Here is a 20,127-nt window from a genome sequence, read left to right on the forward strand (position 1 = left end):
GGGGCATCTCCTTCTTCACGCACTTTTTTCTGTTCACCAAGCTGTGTGCATTCATCCATTCACACAAAAATGACCTAGGGGTTAGAGGAGGCCCTACCCTCCCATTTCTGTGTTCCTTCTTTGGAACTCCTATTATTCAGACACGGGAAATCCTAGATGCAGCCTCCAAAATCCCTATAGTCTCTCTCCTATTTTCCATCTTCTTTGTTTCACTTTCTAGAGGTACATAGTCAAAGAGTTTGGAAGCCACTGCACAGAAGTATGAATTTTTGTAAAGATAAATTGCATTTAATTCAGTTCATCCATAATTTGATTTATAACTACATCATGAAAAAAAAGTCAGTACAATGTGATACTGTATAGAAATTATGCTTCAACTGGAACAAGACTAATATGTTTGCAAGAACTCAGTTTGCCCTGGAACAAACTTCCATCCAAGGTTTGATCACTCAGGAAAAATTTTGGTTTTACCTCCTCATTTAACACGAACTCTTGCCCAACAAACTGGAAGCAGCACTCTGCAGTACCTTCAGGACCACAGTAAATTACTGACATATTAAGTCCCTGACTGTCATGGAAAATAAGAATTCTCCTACCTACACAAAAACTGATTGAAACTGCTACACATATACCCTTTTAAGTACGATGTTGCATGGACCTTCAGCTCATCGTATGTGGCAGTAATGTTAAGAGGTGGTAGAGGTATGTGAAACAGTAGAAATAAAAGAACCAAAATTAAGAGAACTAATGATGAAGAGAAGAGCATTCAATAAATACTGCTTAGAGCTTCCCTGGTGGCTCAGTGGTATAGAGTCCGCCTGCCAGTGTAGAAGACATGGGTTCAATCCCTGATCTGGGAAAATTACACATGCCAGGGAGTAGCTAAGCCCATGCACCACAGCTATTGAGACTGTGCTCTGCAACAAGAGAAGCCACTGCAATGAGAAGCCTGGGTGCCCAACTAGAGAGCAGCCTCAGCTCCCTGCAACTAGAGAAAGACCAAGCAGCAGCAAAGACCCAGCACTGCCAAAAAGCAAGAAAATAAATGAAAAATTAAAAAAAAAGAAATACTGCTCACTGATATTGGGTTAGTTGTTCGGTGAAAGGAGCAGCTACACATTAACTTTGAACTTGAGAACTTCATTCTTTTTTGCTTCGCACATCTTTCTAATTGTCTATCATTCCCAAAGCTTTTAACTTAATCTAATGTTAAAGCAGAGATTCATAAAATGGAATTTTAATTAGAAATATCTTAAAATGACCCAATGTTTTCAGCAGAATGATTTCCTATATAATTAAAAGTTTGATTAAGCTAGAATCTACAAAAAAATCATAAAATGTTTTTGAATTAATCGGTTCATAAACAGATTCAAAGGTTGAGCCAGCAATTTTTTTTTAAACTCAGATATATTCAAATAATTTACTATAACCTTTACCAAGGAAGAATTACTCTATCTGTGCACCCCGGCTCTCTGCCGAAATGCAGAGCTGGCATTTATCCACCACAAGAGGGCAGTAACACTCAACCGTTGTTAATGGGAAACCCGCGGACCGATGGAGGCTCCCTTCAATAGAGGAATCATTAGACCCAGTTGTTAAGCCATAAATCTCTCAGTGGAACAGGGGAGGGAAACAGGAACCTTCGCCCAGACAGGTTCGGAGCTTCTGTCCCTGGTAACAATAATACAGGAATTAAGCAACAGGGGCTTGTGAAATGGAGCGACTTCGCCCCCCATCCTCACGTCCTTAAATCACCATGGAGATGGCCTACTAGTTTAATAATGGCTGCAGATAGAGGTCTGTTCATTTGGATGTCAGATAAGAACACTAGCAGGCGTCAGTGCAACAGAGCTCTTAATGGGGATTTGGAAAAGGCAGAATAAAGGCTGTGAGGAGCAGCAGAGCTGTTATATCTCAGAAAATTAGTCAGGACTGGTTTTAGAAGTGTTCTAGGATGTACTTAATTCGGATTTGTAACACTGGAACATAATGATAAAGTAATTTTTTTCAGCCTATAGCATTAACTTTTAAAGCTTCCAGGAAGTTAATTAATACAAAAAGGGATCAAGTATGACCAATGCATCTCAATATTTTATGTATGTGTGTTAATTGGTCTAGTGTTACTCATATGATATGAATCAGGTATTTTTTAGGTGCTCTCCTGTCTGACATCTGCTTTCATTTTTATTCATAATTGTCACTGTTACTGAGCTATAATCTGAAAAGACTTCAATATTTGAAAAGCCTAACTTAATTATTCCACAATTTAATGTTGTTTCAATCAACATTTATTAAACACTTACAACTGAGAAAAAAGACAGTGCTTCGGTGTGTGTGTGTTAAAAGGGGAAACTTTAGAAAATTGTACTCACATGTTTTACACAGTGAGCGTGAAATAAAAATTGAGATTTGAGTATGTTTTCCGTATTTTATGTGCCTTTCCTGTTCCACATTGTACCGTTTGTGGTAGTGATACCTTGAGAACCATAGAAAATCTTAACCTAATTCAGGGAAACTTGTCCCTTCACATTGATAGAAGACAAGGAGATATATTGTTTTGTCATCCTAATGGACAACCACGAGTGACATAATTGTCATTGTTATTAATGAGCTATTGGATAGACAATATTTAAAATCTCTTAATCAATTTTGTGTATACATGTGCGCTCAGTCGTGTCTGACCCTTTGCGACCCCACGGACTATAGCACACCAGGCTCCTCTGTCCATGGAATTTTCCACACAAGAATACTGGAGGGGTTACCATTTCCTACTCCAGAGGATATTCCCTACCCAGGGATCGAACCCATGTCTCTTGCATCTCCGAAATTGGCAGGTGGATTCTTTACCAGTACATCACCTGGGAAGCCTTCTTATTTGACTATAAATATCATGTAATGGTTTGATTCAAGTCAAATCAATAAACATTTATTGGGTTAGGAACTGTATTAGCCACTAGAAGTAACAAAAAAGTTAAACATAGTCCTGAGGGTAGAAGGGACCTGAAAGAATGAAGATATTTTTTTGAGCAACTACTCTTTGACAGGTTTTTGCATGTCTTTCCTCTTTAATCCCCATAACAATTCTGAGGTATCTGTTTTGTGGAAGAAGAAACAGGCTAGAGGCAATTAAGTGACTTTTCCAGATCACAGAACTAGTTGGAGTAGAGCCAAGATTAGAACCCAGATCTGTTTCACTTTAAGTATGTTTTCTTTCCATTGGACCTTTCTATTTGAATAGTCATTGACTGACTGACTCCTGAGAAAAAGTAATTTAAAAAAATTTTTATTTATCCTTTGTTGTCCTGGTCTTCCTTGCTGTGCGTGGGCATTCTCTACTTGTGGTGAGTGGGGAATACTCTTTGTTGAGGTGCGCAGACCTCTCACTGCAGTGATTTCTTTTGTTGCGGAGCACATGGGCTGCAGTAGTTGTAGCTCCTGGACTTTAGTTGCTCCATGGCACGTGGAATCTCCCTGGACCAGGGATGGAAGCCATGTCCCCTGCATGGTAGGTGGACTTTTCCACTGTACCACTAGGGACGTTCCAAAAGTAATTTTTAAAAAATAGTTTGCAGTTTAACAAATGAAATATTTTGGTGTGCAGTGATTATCGCTTTAAAAATAATTTTTAATTAGGAAATATTTCAAACATAGAGGTTAGAGACATACCTGTGTAGTCATTACAGAGCCATAGTCTTAATATGTTTTTGAGCCAGACTTCTTTTAAAGAAAGAAAACATTACAGGAACAGTTGAGAATTTCTATGTTCCTCCCATATCTCATTCTCTTCTTCTCCTCCCTAGAGCTAATACTATTATGAATTTGGTAGTTTCATGCATGATTTCTACTTTTACAACATGCCCATGAATCCATAAACAATATATTATTATTTTGCAGGTTTTAAAATTGTTTTTAACTGTATCCAAAAGAACATATTATTATACAGCTTACTTTTTGTTCTCAACAGTATGTTTTGCTCAGAGTTACTGCTGAGTCTTAGTTGTGGCATGTGGGATCTAGTTCCTTGACCAGGGATGGAATTCAAGCCCCTGGCATTGGGAGCTAGGAGTCTTAGCCACTGGACCACCAGGGAAGTTCCCTCAACAATGTGTTTTTGAAATATCCACAATGACATATGTAGCTCAGCTTTAGTTCTTTGTTAAATGCTGCATGCTGCTGCTGCTGCTGCTAAGTTGCTTCAGTCGTGTCTGACTCTGTGCGACTCCATAGAGGGCAGCCCACCAGGCTCCCCCTGCCCCTGGGATTCTCCAGGCAAGAACACTGGAGTGGGTTGCCATTTCCTTCTCCAAGGCATGAAAGTGAAAAGTGAAAGTGAAGTCACTCAGTCATGTCCGACTCTTAGCGACCCCATGGACCCATTTAGGAGCATCTAAATACATAAAGCAAATATTAACAGACCTAAAAAATATATAGCAGCATAATAATAGTAGAAAAATTTAATACCCTATTTTCATCAATGGATTGATCATCCAGATAATCAATAGGGAAACATCAGCCTTAAATAAAACATTAGACTAAATTTACTTAGCAGACATATACTAAATATTCTAACCAAATGCAGCAGAATTCACATTCTACTAAAGAGCACATAAAACATTCTCCAAGATAAGTCATTAAACAGGTCTTAAATTTGGTCATATTGAATATGTTAAATGCTGCATAGGGTTCCAGTATAGGGCTTTCCTGGTGGCTCAGATGGTAAAGAACTCACTTGGAATGCGGGAGACCCAGGTTTGAGCCCTGGGTTGAGATCCATTATAATGAATATACCAAAATTAATTTATCCATTTTCCTATAATTACATAAATAAGACTCTGCTATGGTTTTGACTCAAAATATATCTAATGAACTTTTGTCATAATTTTTCTTATATCTTAGTATTAAAATACATTTTAGTAGTAAAAGTACAAAACTAACACTTTTTTTTTTTTTGGTACAGATCATTCTCGAATTGAAGTATGGAAACTTGGTAATTCTGCCATCGAATACTTATACCACTGGGCACACATCTGTTTAGCTCTCATAAAGCTAAACAAAAAAATAAGTAGTGCTATTTCACCCCCATTGCCATCCAAGACTGACTCCTATGTGTATGCAAAAATGCCAGGGGGAAGCTTGCCAGGGAAATGATAATGGAATTGCTACTGTATTTAGGGTATTTTTGTCATGTTCAGTTTTGCTTGTTAACTATAAAAATATTTTCAATTGGAAAGGAGTGCCACGTAGACATATTTTTCTCCTAGACCTTTACCTCAGCACTTTCTAAAACCAAAAGTGCCTCCGAGGGAGAAATTTGATCTAAGAAAATTTCCAGTTAAGGTAGCCATAACCAAATGTATGTTATAGAATATATTTTAAAGTTTCTTTTTAGTTTTAGCATTTTATCTGCTGTGGGCCTATTGTGGTTGGTTGAGTGAGTTACTGTAATTATTTTCAGGCACAAAGTAAAGAACAGACAAGTATTTAGGGGGGGAATGGCAGTTTTTACATCAAAAGAGCACAGTTTTTACATCAAAAAAATATAATAAAGATTTTAAGAAATGGACTGGGAATTGTTTTTGTAATTTTTCAAAGGCTTTTATGAGCACCGCATCCTCTCTGCTCCCATCTCCACTCCCTCACCCCCACTTACCCTAACAACTTTAAAAGTTATTTCAATAAATAGAAATTATGGGGAAATGTTTGCCCATGACTCATGGGAAAAAAAAATTTTTTTTTTCATAACAAAATCTTCATGAGTTCAAGAACTGCAGAATTTATATTTATTTAAATCTGTTATTACAGCAAACTTTACTGCCGTGTTGTGAGATTTCATCTTTGCAGTAAGATATCTGATGACAGAGTCCATTTTTAATAAAATTTTGGGAAATTAAACTTCATTTTCTTTATTTGGTTGACAAAATGTAATGCGTTCCAAACATCTTATAATTTGAGACTGGAGGTCCCTTTTTAACCTTCGGTGATAAGATGGCAGTGTTATTTACCAGCCCTCATCTCTTGGCAGGTCCCATGCCCAGTTTTAACCTGTAAGCCTGTTTCATATTTGGAAGTGAGCTTTTCAGGGCATTTGCTGCAACATTTCTAGGAACAGTGTTCTTGAAGATATTAAACTGATAGCCACACACTCTGATGGCTTCAGAACAAGCTTTTAAGGGGTCCACTGTGAATACAAATAGCATTTAGGCAGCAAGGAGGGAAAATTTTTGCAGACTGTGACCTGTTGATCCATAGTGATGGGTATTAGGTTATTAATAACGAAATGGCATGCAGCTTAATGATAACAAATATCACACATCTGCATGACATTTTAACTTGAAGTATTTTCACATCCTAGCTCATCTGATCCTCCCCAACCTGCAGGGTTGGCAGACTCAATATGATTATCCCCATTTCATAAAGGAGGAAATAAGCTCAAAGAGTGAGTCAGCTAGGTTACAATGAGTAAGGGGCACCCACGTGTCCTGTTGGGCTTCCCTGGTGGCTCAGAGGGTGAAGCATTTGCCCTCAATGCAGGAGAGCTGGGTTCGATCCGTGGGTCGGGAAGATTCCCCTGGAGAAGGAAATGGCAACCCACTCCAGTACTCTTGCCTGGAAAATGCCATGGACAGAGGAGTCTGGTAGGCTACAGCCCATGGAATCGAAAAGAGTCGCATATGACTGAGCAACTTCACGTGTCGATTTCTGTTTTATTGCTCTTGGCAGTACACTGGATATTTCATCAACACTTTCCAAACTTCACTAGGCTAACAATTGTGCTATCATTCTTTTGGGAATGACTTTATTTATTTTTAATCTGTTTATTTGTTTGCTTGCCCCAGGCATTAGTTTTGGCATGTGGGATCTTGAGTTGCGACATGTGAACTTTTACTTGTAGCACATGAGATCTAGTTCCCTGACCAAGGATTGAACCTGGGCCCCCTGTACTGGGAGTGTGGAGTCTTAGTCACTGGACCACCAGGCAAGTTCCTGGAAACTACTTTAACATTAAGCAACCAACAAGGCGGATTGCTTAAATTTATTTAACTATCATTCAAGTAAAATCCTATCCCTTGACACCAGATACTTATTTTTTTAGTGAAGAAGATGTTATTTGTACTTGACTAAAATTTAGATATTGATTTATGGTTAAATCTATTTATTTGACTCAATAGATTTATTAATTTACTTGTATTTACATATACTTCAGAAGCTCAGACTTGATTAACTGGTTATTTTTTTAGATTTCTCTACAGCTTATAGGTAACAATGACACTGCATACTGAAGACCTTCCATATCACTTTTCTTTTATATTAATAATTACAGCTTTTCATGGTCCAGGAACAAAATAAATGTTTCAAGACAATGATATTGGAATTCAACTGGAAACTCCTATTGGCCCTTTTAACAGCTGTATTGAAATACAACACATATACTATACAATTCACATACTTAAAGTGTATAACTAAATGGTTTTCAGTATATTCACATAATTGTGGAACTATTCACAACAATTTCAGATTTTCATCACCCCCATAAAAAACTCCATACCTTTAGCAATACTCCCCATTTTTCTCACTCCAGTCTTAGGAAACTACAAATCTTGTTTTTCCTATGGGTTTGTCTATTCTGGATATTTTATATAAAAAGAATTATATGTGGTCTCTTGAGACTGACTTCCCATTCCTTCCTAATCTAAATGTGATCAAGCAACCAGTAGCCCTTAACTTCCACAGACATTCTCAATTACTGACTCAGAAGACCCTTTGCAGGTAATTTAGGGACTTTTCATTCCTCTTCTGTAAGGTTTTTATGCAATGCCACTCCACCTAACCCCACCCTGTGTGCATGCTAAGTCGCTTTAATTGTGTCTGACTGTGTTACCCTATGAACCACAGCCTTCCGGGCTCCTCTGTCCATGGAATTCTCCAGGCAAGAATACTGGAGTGCGTTGCCCGCCCCTAGACCTTCCTGACCCACGGATCGAACCCATGTCTGTTATGTCTCCTGCATTAGGCAAGCAGGTTCTTTACCACTAGCGGCACCTGGGAAGCCCTAACCCCACCCTACATCATCTTTAACTCTGTGTTCCTGCTCTCCCCCACATGATCTTATTATAAAGACCTCAACAGACAAGCTCAATTAATTAAATATTGCCTATTTCTCTCTCCTGTAGGTACTGTAATTCCCCTTGGTGGGTGTTCCATCTCCTAGTCATTGCCCTATTTTTCCTTTGCTCAGTCTACTGCCTGAGCTTAAACTGTCCTGCCCACAAATCATAACTGGTGAAACACTCGAGGTGGCCAAGTTTCGTTCCATATGACGCTGATTCTGTAGCCACAGCTGTTTGAATTGGGGTTGACCACTTGCCAAAGGGAGACCAATTTGTGAAATAGTCTAATATAAAAAGCACCCAAACCACTGACAAACCAAACTGGGAAATAGCAATAGGGTAGCGTCTAGAAGGGTATTTTTTAGAGAAGTCAAAAATGTCACGATAGGCCTTAAACAAATTGAAGCATGCTGCCATCCAGACACCACAAGTTAGCCGAACATGTAGGTTGACTCTTGAGCAACACAGGAGTTAGGGGTGAACCACCCAATGTACAGTCAAAAATGCACGTACAACTTTGGTCAGCCTTCTGCCTCTGGGGATTCAACTAACCATGGATCTGTAGTTATCTAGCAAGTATTTATTGAAAAAATAAAATCCATATGTGAGTAGAGCCAAGAAGTTCAAACCTGTTGTTCTAGAGTCAACTGTAGTCAGTTAGGGAAGAGTGGGCACAAAAGGAAGCAGAGAATGAGAGTAGGGATAAGTAATACTAGTGTCAATGGCACCCCACTCCAGTACTCTTGGAGTGGGAAAATCCCATGGACGGAGGAGCCTGGTAGGCTGCAGTCCATGGGGTCGCTAAGAGTAGGACACGACTGAGCGACTTTACTTTCACTTTTCACTTTCATGCATTGGAGAAGGAAATGGCAACCCACTCCAGTGTTCTTGCCTGGAGAATCCCAGGGGCAGGGGGAGCCGTCTATGGGGTCGCACAGAGTTGGACATGACTGAAGTAACTTAGCAGTTACTGGGGCTTCAGCAATTGCAGTGTGTATGCTCAGTGGTTGTGGCGTTTGCTTAGCTGCCCCGTGGCATGTGGGATCTTCCCAGACCAGGGGTTGACCCTGTGTACCCTACACTGACAGGTGAATTCTCAACCACTGGACCACCAGAGAAGTCCATATATGTGTGTGTATATATATATCCTTTTATTACACTGTGCCCCAAGATTTCATATCTGGCTTCTGTCTGGCCTTACCCTAATCACTTTGAGGGGGGAAAAAAGACATTCAGCACATTCCTATATGCAAAGTTATATAATTCCTATAATAGTACGTTTCAGCATTAATTCATTTAAAAGAGTGGATCTTAAAGTGTGGTTTGTGGACTCCTGCAGGTCCCTAAAACACTTTTGGGATTTTCCAAGTCAAAACTATATTTCTAACAATGCTAGGAAATTATTTGCCTTTTTTCACTCTCATCCTCAGAACAGTGTGCAAGAGAACTTTTCAGAGGCTTCTTGATATGTGATGATGTCATTGTTCTGACAGTTAATAGAACATGTGTGGATTCTTTTAACTTTTTTCTTCCATTTTTATTGATACAATTAATATACAGCACTGTGTCAGTTTAGTGTTTAGCATATTGACATATACATTACGAAAAGATTACAGTAAATTTAGTGAACATCCATCATCTCATAAATACAAAATAAAAACTATTTTTCCTTATGATGAGAACTCTTAGGATTTACTCTGTTAACAACTTTTATATACAGCAAGTCAATTATATTAATCACATTATACATTACATCCAAATACTTATTATCTGGAACTCTGTACCCTTTGACCATCTTCTAAAAAAAATAATGATACTACACAAAGATACAAAGATTTACACAAAGATACAAAGACACAAGAAATGGTACGCGTGTGTAATAATATATTCTTCTTATTTAAAAAATATTTTTAAAGGGTAATTGTTTAAAGAAAAATAATTTATTGTGCATTTACAACATTGTTCGAAGTAAAACTTGTGACAAAATACAGCACAAAGTTTCAGAGAGGGAAATTGGAAGTATACTTTTTTAAAAAGTTTTTGAGTGGTACATTGTTACTTGAAGATAGATTGTGATAAAGATGTATACTAGAAACCTTAAAGCAAAACCTTGCCCAAAAAAAAAAAAAAATCTTAAGCTAAGTCGTAAAAATTTATTGATTAATCCAAAGTCAAGGGGAAGGTGGCAGAGGAGGGTACAAAGAACAGACAGGAAAAAGAAAAAACAAACTGCAACTACACTAATACTCACGTTAATGAAAACGTTCTAAATACCAACTTAAAAGGAAGAAAGTGCCATACTAGATAAAAAGCAACACCCAACAATATGCTAGCAACAAGAAATCCACTTTATATTAAAAGTTAGGCATTATATAAAAAGACAAATCGATTAAAATAGGTTAAAAGGATGGGAAAACATATACTATGCTAAAAACCAATGCTGGTTATAAATACTAATATTAGATTAAGTAGATAAAAAAAATAAAGAGGATCATTTCTTAATGGTATAGGGGTCAACATAAAAGGACACAACAACTCTAAATGTTTAAATATGTAGTAGGGAAAGTTAGTCGCTCAGTTACGTTCGACTCTGCTACCTCGAGGATGTAGCCCGCCAGGCTCCTCTGCCCATGGAATTCTCCAAGCAAGAATACCGGAGTGGGTAGCCATTCCCTTCTCCAAGGGATATTTCCCACCCAGAGATTGAAACTGGGTCTCCAACATTGCAGGCAGATTCTTTACCATTTGAGCCACCAGGGAAGCCCAAGTATCTAATAACAAAACTTCAAAACGCACAACTACACTTGGAAGTTTAAACGTCCTTCTGTCGGCAGTTTACAAGATCTCAACTGCTGTACAACTAGTTTGGCATGGTCCGAGAAAGAGTGGGTTCACACGTGAAATGTGACTAAAATTTTTTTAATATCATGTATGATTTTACTTTCTATACCCAGTGGCACTATAGTATTGTTATTCATCACTACTGTCCAACAGTAATATATTTAGCGTGTGGATTTTCATCTTCTGTCAAGTTACCCTAAGCCAGGAATGGGTGCGTGCTTAGTCATGTCCGACCCTTTGCGATCCCCTGGACTGTAGCCCACCAGGCTGCTCTGTCCATGGAATTTACCAGGCCAAGAATACTGGAGTGGGTTGCCATTTCCTCCTCCAGGGAATCTTTCCCACCCACGGATACTTACACTGAACACCTCAGGGGTTAAAAACAAAACAAAACAAAACACTGCCTAGGGCAGTGGTTTTCAAACTTGAGTATCAGGATTATCTGGTGGACTTGTTAAAATTCAGATTTCTGGGCCCATCCCAGCGTTTCTGATTCCGTAGGAAGGGAACAGGGGCAAAATTTTCAATTTCTAACAAATTGCCGGGGGATGACAATTCCCGGGACCACACTCTTAGCCTAAAATTTTGTTATTCCTTTCTTACCACTGATTTCGAGGCAATCCGTCGGTTTTCAAACAATTCCCAGGGCCAAGGACTCCACTCCCAGCAATGCGGGAGTAACCCAAAGTCAAACCCAGCGGCTAGGCGAGTTCTAGGCCGCCTAAAGCCCCGCGAGAATTCGCGTGATGACGCCAGCGTCTGCATCAGCGTTACGTCGGCGTCGGCCACGTTCAGCGGAGACGGGAGCAAGATGGCGATTCCGGGCAGGCAGTGAGTGATCCGGGAGTTAGGGTCAGACTGGGGAGTGAGATACCACGGCGACTGTGTCTTTGGCCGAGGAGTAGAAGTGCGCTGGAATTGAAGGGGCTGTGTCGTCAGGGATAGAGGCGGGGAAAGCGAGAAATCCCGAGGAACATATATTCCCATCCCCCCACACATTTTGCAGGATGGAAGCCCGAAGTTTGAGGGAGAAACTTGTGAGGAAATAAAGGAAGTTAGGCTGAGGGGCAGAGAGCGAGACTTTTCTATTTTCCAAAAGCTCGGTCTGAGGCCCCTCAGTCTTGCTTCCTACCCCGCGCTTGAGTTTCTCCCCGGTTGGATGCTTTCAGGGGAAATGAGAAGAGAGACATTTCCTGGCTTTCTTAGAGGGCCTTGTTCTCCTTGGCAGCTCAAGTTCTGATTCCCGCCCTCCCTTCTCGGTTTAGGAATGTTGTGCTGAGAAGCCACAAAAAAGGGTAGGCACATAGGGAATTGGGGTATACCTTGCCGTGAAAGGAAATGTTACATGTTTTTGGAAGCTTTACCTTAGATGTATAATCCTCAATTGTGATGCGGCTTCCCGTTATATCTGCATCTTAAAGGCCCAAACGTGAGAAGAAACCAGTTGAGTTGGGTCTGATGGGATGGTTCTTTCAGGTGCTCCAAGACAAAGCACGTGAGCTTTATAAAGTGTAATGGTAATTTGCCCCATAGCTACTTGGGTTTCTCAGTTAATGTAATCTTTAAGAAATTTTAATGGATGACATTAATCTTTATTTTATTTAATAACTTATTTAAAATGATATATACCCAGTAAGGGGAGGGGGGATGTTTTCTTGACTCTTGTTAGGCCACAAGAATAATTTAGAGTCTTTTTCTTTTTAGTGGACCTCAACTGAGCTTTCCACTAACATTTTTTTTTTAAACTTTCCTATCGTTTCACTATCTAAAACTTCCGAGCTCTTCATTCACTTCTCTTCTTTAACCTAGAATAATAGTTTAAAAATCTTAAGTGCATTTTGAAGCTTTTAGATCGTTGAAAATCAGAACCAGGGTTGTGTGAAGATCATAAGCTCTGTGACATGTTTTGACTTGGTAGCTTCATCCGGAAGAGGTAGTGGATGTATTACTGTTTTAACATTTAGGTATAATGGTGTAATTTCTATTTCAAAACAAAAAATATGCAGGTATGGGCTTATTTTGCCAAAGAAGGCACAGCAGTTGCACCCTGTTTTGCAAAAACCTTCAGTGTTTGGGAATGATTCTGATGATGATGATGATGAGGTAAGGGAAACTTTTTCTACTGCATTGTTGGAATTGTTTTTGTTTTTAAATTGAACTTGTGAATTTGATATCTTTGCTTGCTTCAAATGTTTTGTTAGTACAGTGTAACTGTAGCATAATTTACAGAAATAGCAAAGGAATACTTAAAACTCCATTGGTGGTTTTTTTTTTTTGCTAAGTGATACATGGATAATCCAAGAGATTTTCTTTCAACAGTTATGAACTTCAGCTATTTTTAAGCAGTTAGACAAAAGTAATTTCATACAACTAATACTGATACAACAAAATTGTTAGTGTAAAGATCCTAGGAAATAAGCTATTGAGATGTCACCAATTTCCTAGAAATTTTTATCAGCAAAATAGTTTCTTGTGAGATGACTTTTGTAGTTATTCAGTATCTGCTAAATGTAATTACACAGTGTAGTTATGGTAATGTATAAAGTTAGCATTAATAATACTACAATAATGATATCTAATATGAAAATTCTATGTTTTAGCAGCCAAAACAGTGTTTTTCTATGAAGCCCACAGTTCTTAACAAGCATATCAAAATAAGTGCACCCTTCCAAATGTCAAATTTGAAATTAATAGATTTTAAGTGTGTAAAATATGAAATTCATGGATTTTAAGTGTATAGGTTGATGACTTTTGACAAATACATATGCCTCAAAGTGAAAGTGTTAGTTGCTCAGTCATGTCCAACTCTTTACAACCTCATGGACTGTAGCCTACCAGCCTCCTCTGTCCATGGAATTCTCCAGACAAGATTACTGGAGTGAGTTGCCATTCCTTTCTCCAGGGAATCTTCCTGCCTCAGGGGATGAACCCAGATTTCCTTCATTGCAGGCGGATTCTTTACCATCTGAGCCACCAGTCAAGACGTAAAACATTTCACTCTTCCCTGAAAGTTCTTTCATACCTCTTTGCAGTTAATTTACTTTCCCATATTCTGCCCCAGACAACTATTTCATTGTGGGTTTGATTTGCATTTTGATGATGACCTATGATTTTGGCCATTTATGTATCATCTTTAGAAAAAGGTCTGTTGGCATAATTTGCCTAGTTTTTTTTTTTTTTGCCTAGTTTTTAATTGGGTTATTTGTCATTTTGCTATGAGTTGTAAGATTCCTTTGTATGTTCTAGGTACAGATCACTTGGTGGTGATGGTGGTTTAGTTGCTAAGTCATGTCTGACTCTTGTGACCCCATGGACTGTAGCCTGCCAGGCCCCTCTGTCCATAGGATTCTCCAGGCAAGAATAAGTTATTAGATGTACTTTGTAAATATTTTCTCCCATTCTGTGGATTGTCCTTTTACTTTCTTGACAATGTCCTTTGAAGTACAAAAGTTCAATTTTAAGGGAGTCCGGTATATTTTTTTCCTTCAGTTGTTACTGCTTTGGTGTCATCACCTAAGAAACCATTGCTTAATCCAAGGTCAAGGTTTATGCTGTGGTTCATTTTGAGTTAAATTTTGTATTTGATATGAGATAGGGGGTTTCGTTTCATTCTTTGCATGTGGAAGGATATCCAGTTTTCTCAACACCATTTGTTGAAGGCTCTTCCCCATTGAATTGACAGTCCCTTGTGGTTTGTTTTAATGTACGTTCAGTCAGTTCATTAGCTCAGTGGTATCTGACTCTTTGTGACCCCATGGACTGCAGCATGCCATGCTTCCCTGTCCGTCACCAACTCCCAGAGCTCGCTCAAACTCATGTCCACCGAGTCGGTGATGCCATCCAACCATCTCACCCTCTGTCGTCCACTTTTCCTCCTGCTTCCAATCTTTCCCAGCATCAGGGTCTTTTCCAGTGAGTCAGTTCTTAACATCAGGTGGCCACAGTACTGGAGCTTCAGCATTATTGCTTCCAGTGAATATTCAGGACTGATTTCCTTTAGCACTGGCTAGTTTCATCTCCTTGCAGTCCAAGGTACTCTAAAGAGTCTTTTCCAACACCACATTTCAAAAGCATCAGTTCTTTGGTGCTCAGCTTTCTTTATGGTCCAACTCTCACATCCCTACGTGACTACTGGAAAAACCATAGCTTTGACTAGAGGGACCTTTGTCAGTAAAGTAATGTCTCTCCTTTTTAGTATGTTGTCTAGGCATTAAAAAAAAAATATTTTAAAGTTCTCCTCTTTCACTTTCAAGAGGCTCTTCAGTTCTTCACTTTCTGCCATAAGGGTGGTGTCATCTGCATATCTGAGGTTATTGATATTTCTCCTGGCAATCTTGATTCCAGCTTGTGCTTCATCCAGCCCAGCATTTCTCATGATGTACTCTGCATATAAGTTAAATAAGCAGTGTGACAATATACAGCCTTGACGTACTCCTTTCCCAATTTGGAAGCAGTCCATTGTTCCATGTCTGGTTCTAACTGTTGCTTCTTGACCTGCATACAGATTTCTCAGGAGGCAGGTAAGGTGGTCTGATATTCACATCTCTAAGAATTTCCCTCAGTTTGTTGTGATCCACACAGTCAAAGGCTTTGGCGTAGTCAATAATGTCAAAAAAAATTTAATGTACAAGTAATTTTTAAAATCACTATATGACACGTTTATCTTGAGGTTTCACCTAAATTATCCTGGCATACCCATGTAATACAAAGCAGCATTGCTCCAATTTCAGAAGGATGGGTTTGTACAAGTGATCTAGAAAGTTTACTCGTATGATTACTGTTTCTTTTCCATTATGAGATGAGCCTAGTGGTGGTAGCTGGACAGTGGGTACTGTTTAGTCAACAGAAAGGCCTAGAGCCATTTTTCTCTTCCTTTTTGTCCCCCTTCCTTTTACATAGAGGGACTTTATGCAGAGAATTGGTTACATGGCTAATTGAAGACTTAAGAAGCTATAAAAGATGGTGAAGCAACGCAGAGTTTGTTGTTGTTTAGTCGCTAAGCTGTCGCTGACTCTTTTGCACCTGCCTGGACTGTAGCCCGCCAGGCTCCTCTGGCCATGAGATTTCCCAGGCAAGATCTTGGAGTGAGTTGCCATTTCCTTCTACAAGGGATCTTTCCCCACCCAGGGATTGAATCTGTGTCTCCTGCATTGGTAGGTGGATTCTTGACCACTGAGCCACCTGGGAAGCCCAACCCAAAGATTAGCAGTAGTAAAAAGCAAGAAGTGATAAATGGAGAGATTCAAGTAGGAGTTGGGTTCTGGAGGCCAGGGGCTAGGATTACTTGGTGGGAACTGAACTTTTCTAAAAGGAGTGGAAGCCGCAGGGAAGATTCAGTCTTAGAAAAGCAGGGGAAAATACTAGTCGTATCCCATTCTTCTACCCCCCAATATACTATCTTGGTATCTCTTTGATAGAGCCCAGTCAGAAGCCTCTTGATGAAGGAGCTGCAGTTTAGTTCTTAATGAGCAGAGAATATAAAATTGTTTCTTAGCATAATTTCTTTACCTATACAAAATCAGTCTAGGGGAATTCTTCAGTGGTCCACTGGTTAGGACTTTCCTGTTTCACTGCTAAGGGCCTAGGTTCAACCCCTGCTCAGGGAACTAAGATCCCACAAGCCGTGCCGTGCATCTAAAAAAATGTGATGATTCCAGTTTATCCTCACGTATTATTTGAATGTTAGTAAGCTTTGAATATAAACTCTTCTTTAAAAATTTATTTTATTGAAGTGTAGTTGATTGAGAATGTTGTATGAATTTCTGCTGTCCAGCAGACTGATTCAGTTTTACATATATATCTATATACACATGCTTTTTCATATTCCATTATGGTTTATCATAGGATATTGAATCCAGTTCTCTGTGCTGTACAGTAGGACCTTGTTTATTTATTGTCTGTATAATAGTTTGCATCTGGTAGTCCCAAACTCCCTGTCCATTTCTCCCCCACTCCCCCTCGGCAACCACAAATCTGTTCTCTATGGCCGTGAGTCTAAAACTCTCTTCTTTAAAAATTAATCCGTTTAAGCAACAATAAGGTTATTCCTATTTTGGAAAAGATAGAGAAAGATATTTTATGGTTCCCCTCCTGAAGAGGGCATTTGATATACCTGATGAGCTTCCAAAGCAAATCCAGCTATTCTTATTTTCACCAATTCCACAGAAGCAATTAAGAACCCAAATTTAAGATCAGACTTTTCTTTCAGTGGTCCAGCAGAGGGGGCCCTACCAAATGAAATCTGTGTTTTAATATGTGCTGGTATCCAGAATTAGTTTAAAAATGGGAGAGTGTAGTAGTCTAGCACTTCAAATTATTACTTAAATAGTTCCTCTTTTTTTAATTAGCAGAACTAAATAGACAGTTATTGTTTTGTTCAAATGCAGAGGAGATGAAGAGTTTTTACCCTATGTAAGTAAGGTTTATGTATGTGTGCTCAGATGCTCAGTCACATCCGACTCTTTGCAACCCCATGAACTGTAGCCCGCCAGACTCCTCTCCATGGGATTTCCCAGGCAAGAATACTGGAGTTGGTTGGCTTTTCCTTCTCCAGGGGATCTTCCCGACTCAGGGATCAAACCCAGGTCTCTTGTGTCTCTGGCATTAGCAGGCAGGTTCTTTACCACTGAGCCACCGGGGAAGCCCCTGTAAGTAAGGTTTATAGAGTATCCAAATGCTGTTATCTGGTCATAAGTATTTGAGTAGTTTTGCTATGGTGGTAATGTGTTTATTTTCTGTTTTTCCAATTCTTCTTTATTCTAGTCCCATTGCTACCACCTTTATCACTTCTGTCATGAATTATTTTAATAGCTTTATAATTAGTTTCCTTATCACCTCTCTCTCCTCAAATTCATTTCAAATACTGTTGATAGATTGATCTGCCTCAGTTCAGTTCAGTCACTCAGTCATGTCCAACTCTTTGCGACCCCATGAATTGCAGCACGCCAGGCCTTCTCCCTGTCCATCACCAACTCCCAGAGTTCACCCAAACCCACGTCCCTCGAGTCAGTGATGCCATCCACCCATCTTATCCTCTGTCGTCCCCTTCTCCTCCTGCCCCCAATCCCTCCCAGCATCAGAGTCTTTTCCAATGAGTCAGCTCTTCGCATCAGGTGGCCAAAGTACTGGAGTTTCAGCTTCAGCATCATTTCTTCCAAAGAACACCCAGGACTAATCTCCTTTAGAATGGACTGTTGGATCTCCTTGCAGTCCATGGGACTCTCAAGAGTCTTCTCCAACACCACAGTTCAAAAGCATCAATTCTTCGGAGCTCAGCTTTCTTCACAGTCCAACTCTAACATCCATACAATGACTACTGGAAAAACCATAGCCTTGACTAGACGGACCTTTGTTGGCAAAGTAATGTATGTGCTTTTGAATATGCTATCTAGGTTGGTCATAATTTTCCTTCCAAGGAGTAAGCGTCTTTTAATTTCATGGTTGCAGTCACTATCTGCAGTGATTTTGGAGCCCCCCAAAATAAAGTCTGACACTGTTTCCACTGATCTGCCTAAAACAGTTCTAATCACTGTTACTTCCTTGCTTTTGAACCTAAATGTATTTAAAATCTAAACTTCTTATCTTGACATAGCCTTCCCTGTGCTTTGGCTTCAAAATGCTCATTAGCGTTTTCTCCTATGTTTTTCCATGCAGAGTACACTGTCACGTTCGTATTTTTTTACAACTCTACTTTTCTTCACACTGGAAGTGTCTCTATCATATATGTCAGATTATAGCTGTCTTTTCAAACCCAGTGCAAAAGCTGCCTTCTTCAAGATTTTCCCCACTGAAAACACTCTTTTTTCTGACACTCTTTATCATTTTTAGAGCACTTAACTTTTTTATACCTTATATTGTAAGTTATTTGCATATAAGTTTTACACTGTGCAAGAGTATTAGCTCCAGGAGTTAAGATCTATCTGTGCTGACTTCAAAGAATGAGTAAAATTATTTACTCGGATGTTTTAGCTGTGTTGTAAAGAGCCAGATAGTAGACACTTTTAGGTTTTGCAAGCTAAGTGCTCAAATTTGCTTTCACAGTGTGAGAGTAGCCATTAGATGACATGTAAATGAATGAGCATGACTAATGTGTTCTAATAAAACTTTATTTACAAAGTGGGAAGGGTAGCTGAAATTTAGCTGTGCTTGCTGTCCACTAATGTATACAAATTATCCAAAGTACTTCTGACGACAAGTATTTCACAAGTGTTTTAAAGTGGTCAGTGACTAAAATAGATGTTGCATGACAAGTTAAAACATGAAACTTCCTTTTAGATATTTCTGTGATAAATGCTTGCTCATTTCGCAGAATATAATGAATTTTCCTTTTAGTCTTGGCAATTGAAATACTTATTTCTAGATAATGATATTCTCGTGAGATCCAGTTTTGCAATATAACTCATATGCCATGAAGAGGTATGATTCATACCACCTGAGAATTGTTACTGTTGGATAAAGATAAAAACTTCTGCATCTCTTTAAAGAAAGTATTAATTTAAAACAGATAACTAAAGTTTATTTAGTTTTTTTTTTAATATTTACCAAACATGTCAGATAAATGGTGCTTGATAATAATTGCACTTTGAATATTCAGAAGCCAGGTAGTCCTTTTATAGGTTAAGCTTTCATTTTCATAAGATATAAAGCAGTTATAAAAACTGTAAGAAAAACACCAAAACCCCCAGAGAAAACTGGAAAACATAAAGTATAGAAGAAATAGAAATATCTAATAAGCAATAAAAATACTTAATCTTACTATATCTAAGAAGGGTAAATAAGGGCAGCAGTAAGTGCCTTTTAAAGAAACTAATATAGATAATACTTCTGAAAATGATATGGCAAAGTTTTGATGAAATGGGAAATTTAAAAATTCAAAATTTTGTTGATGTAAATCAGTGCCCCTTTCAGAAAACAATTTTGCAATTTGTATCAATCCTTTAAGGGTCAGGTATGTTTAACCCACTGTATCAGTCAGAAGGTGGAAGCTGTGCCAGTATTTTCCTTTCTAAAATTCTCTCCTGAAGACATGGTCACAAATTTGTATTAAAGATTTATAGATACACAGAAGTCTTTATTTCAGAGTTGTTTATGACAGTAGAAACTTAGAACCAGTCCAGCTTTCAGCAGTGAAAGCATGGCTAAGTAAAGTGAGGTACAATGTCTGTACAAAATTATTATA

General features: G+C 38.8%; 2 protein-coding genes across 12 annotated transcripts in view; both read left to right on the forward strand.

Moving 5' to 3' along the window:
- EFCAB5 (EF-hand calcium binding domain 5) overlaps positions 1–5,563 on the forward strand; it is a 105,377-nt gene extending 99,814 nt beyond the window's left edge. Inside the window, exon 22 of the mRNA XM_042255465.2 lies at positions 4,958–5,563. Coding sequence (XP_042111399.2) covers positions 4,958–5,035 — 78 coding nt within the window. The 3' untranslated portion in view covers positions 5,036–5,563. The remainder of the gene's footprint in view (positions 1–4,957) is intronic.
- A 6,160-nt stretch (positions 5,564–11,723) lies between these two features.
- The window catches only part of NSRP1 (nuclear speckle splicing regulatory protein 1), a 57,980-nt gene continuing 49,576 nt past the window's right edge, over positions 11,724–20,127 (forward strand). For 8 of the 11 annotated variants that reach the window (XM_060395304.1, XM_060395303.1, XM_060395300.1 and 5 more), the window contains exons 1-2: positions 11,724–11,780; positions 12,956–13,052. In XM_060395304.1, the coding sequence (XP_060251287.1) occupies positions 11,761–11,780; positions 12,956–13,052 (117 nt within the window). In that variant the 5' untranslated portion in view covers positions 11,724–11,760. Of the gene's footprint in view, positions 11,781–12,177; positions 12,245–12,955; positions 13,053–20,127 lie in introns of all 11 variants that reach the window. The other 3 variants (XM_042255466.2, XM_042255471.2, XM_060395307.1) reach the window with 2 other exon arrangements.

This window comes from Ovis aries, chromosome 11, assembly GCF_016772045.2.
Source record: "Ovis aries strain OAR_USU_Benz2616 breed Rambouillet chromosome 11, ARS-UI_Ramb_v3.0, whole genome shotgun sequence".
Classification (NCBI taxonomy): Eukaryota; Metazoa; Chordata; class Mammalia; order Artiodactyla; family Bovidae; genus Ovis; species Ovis aries.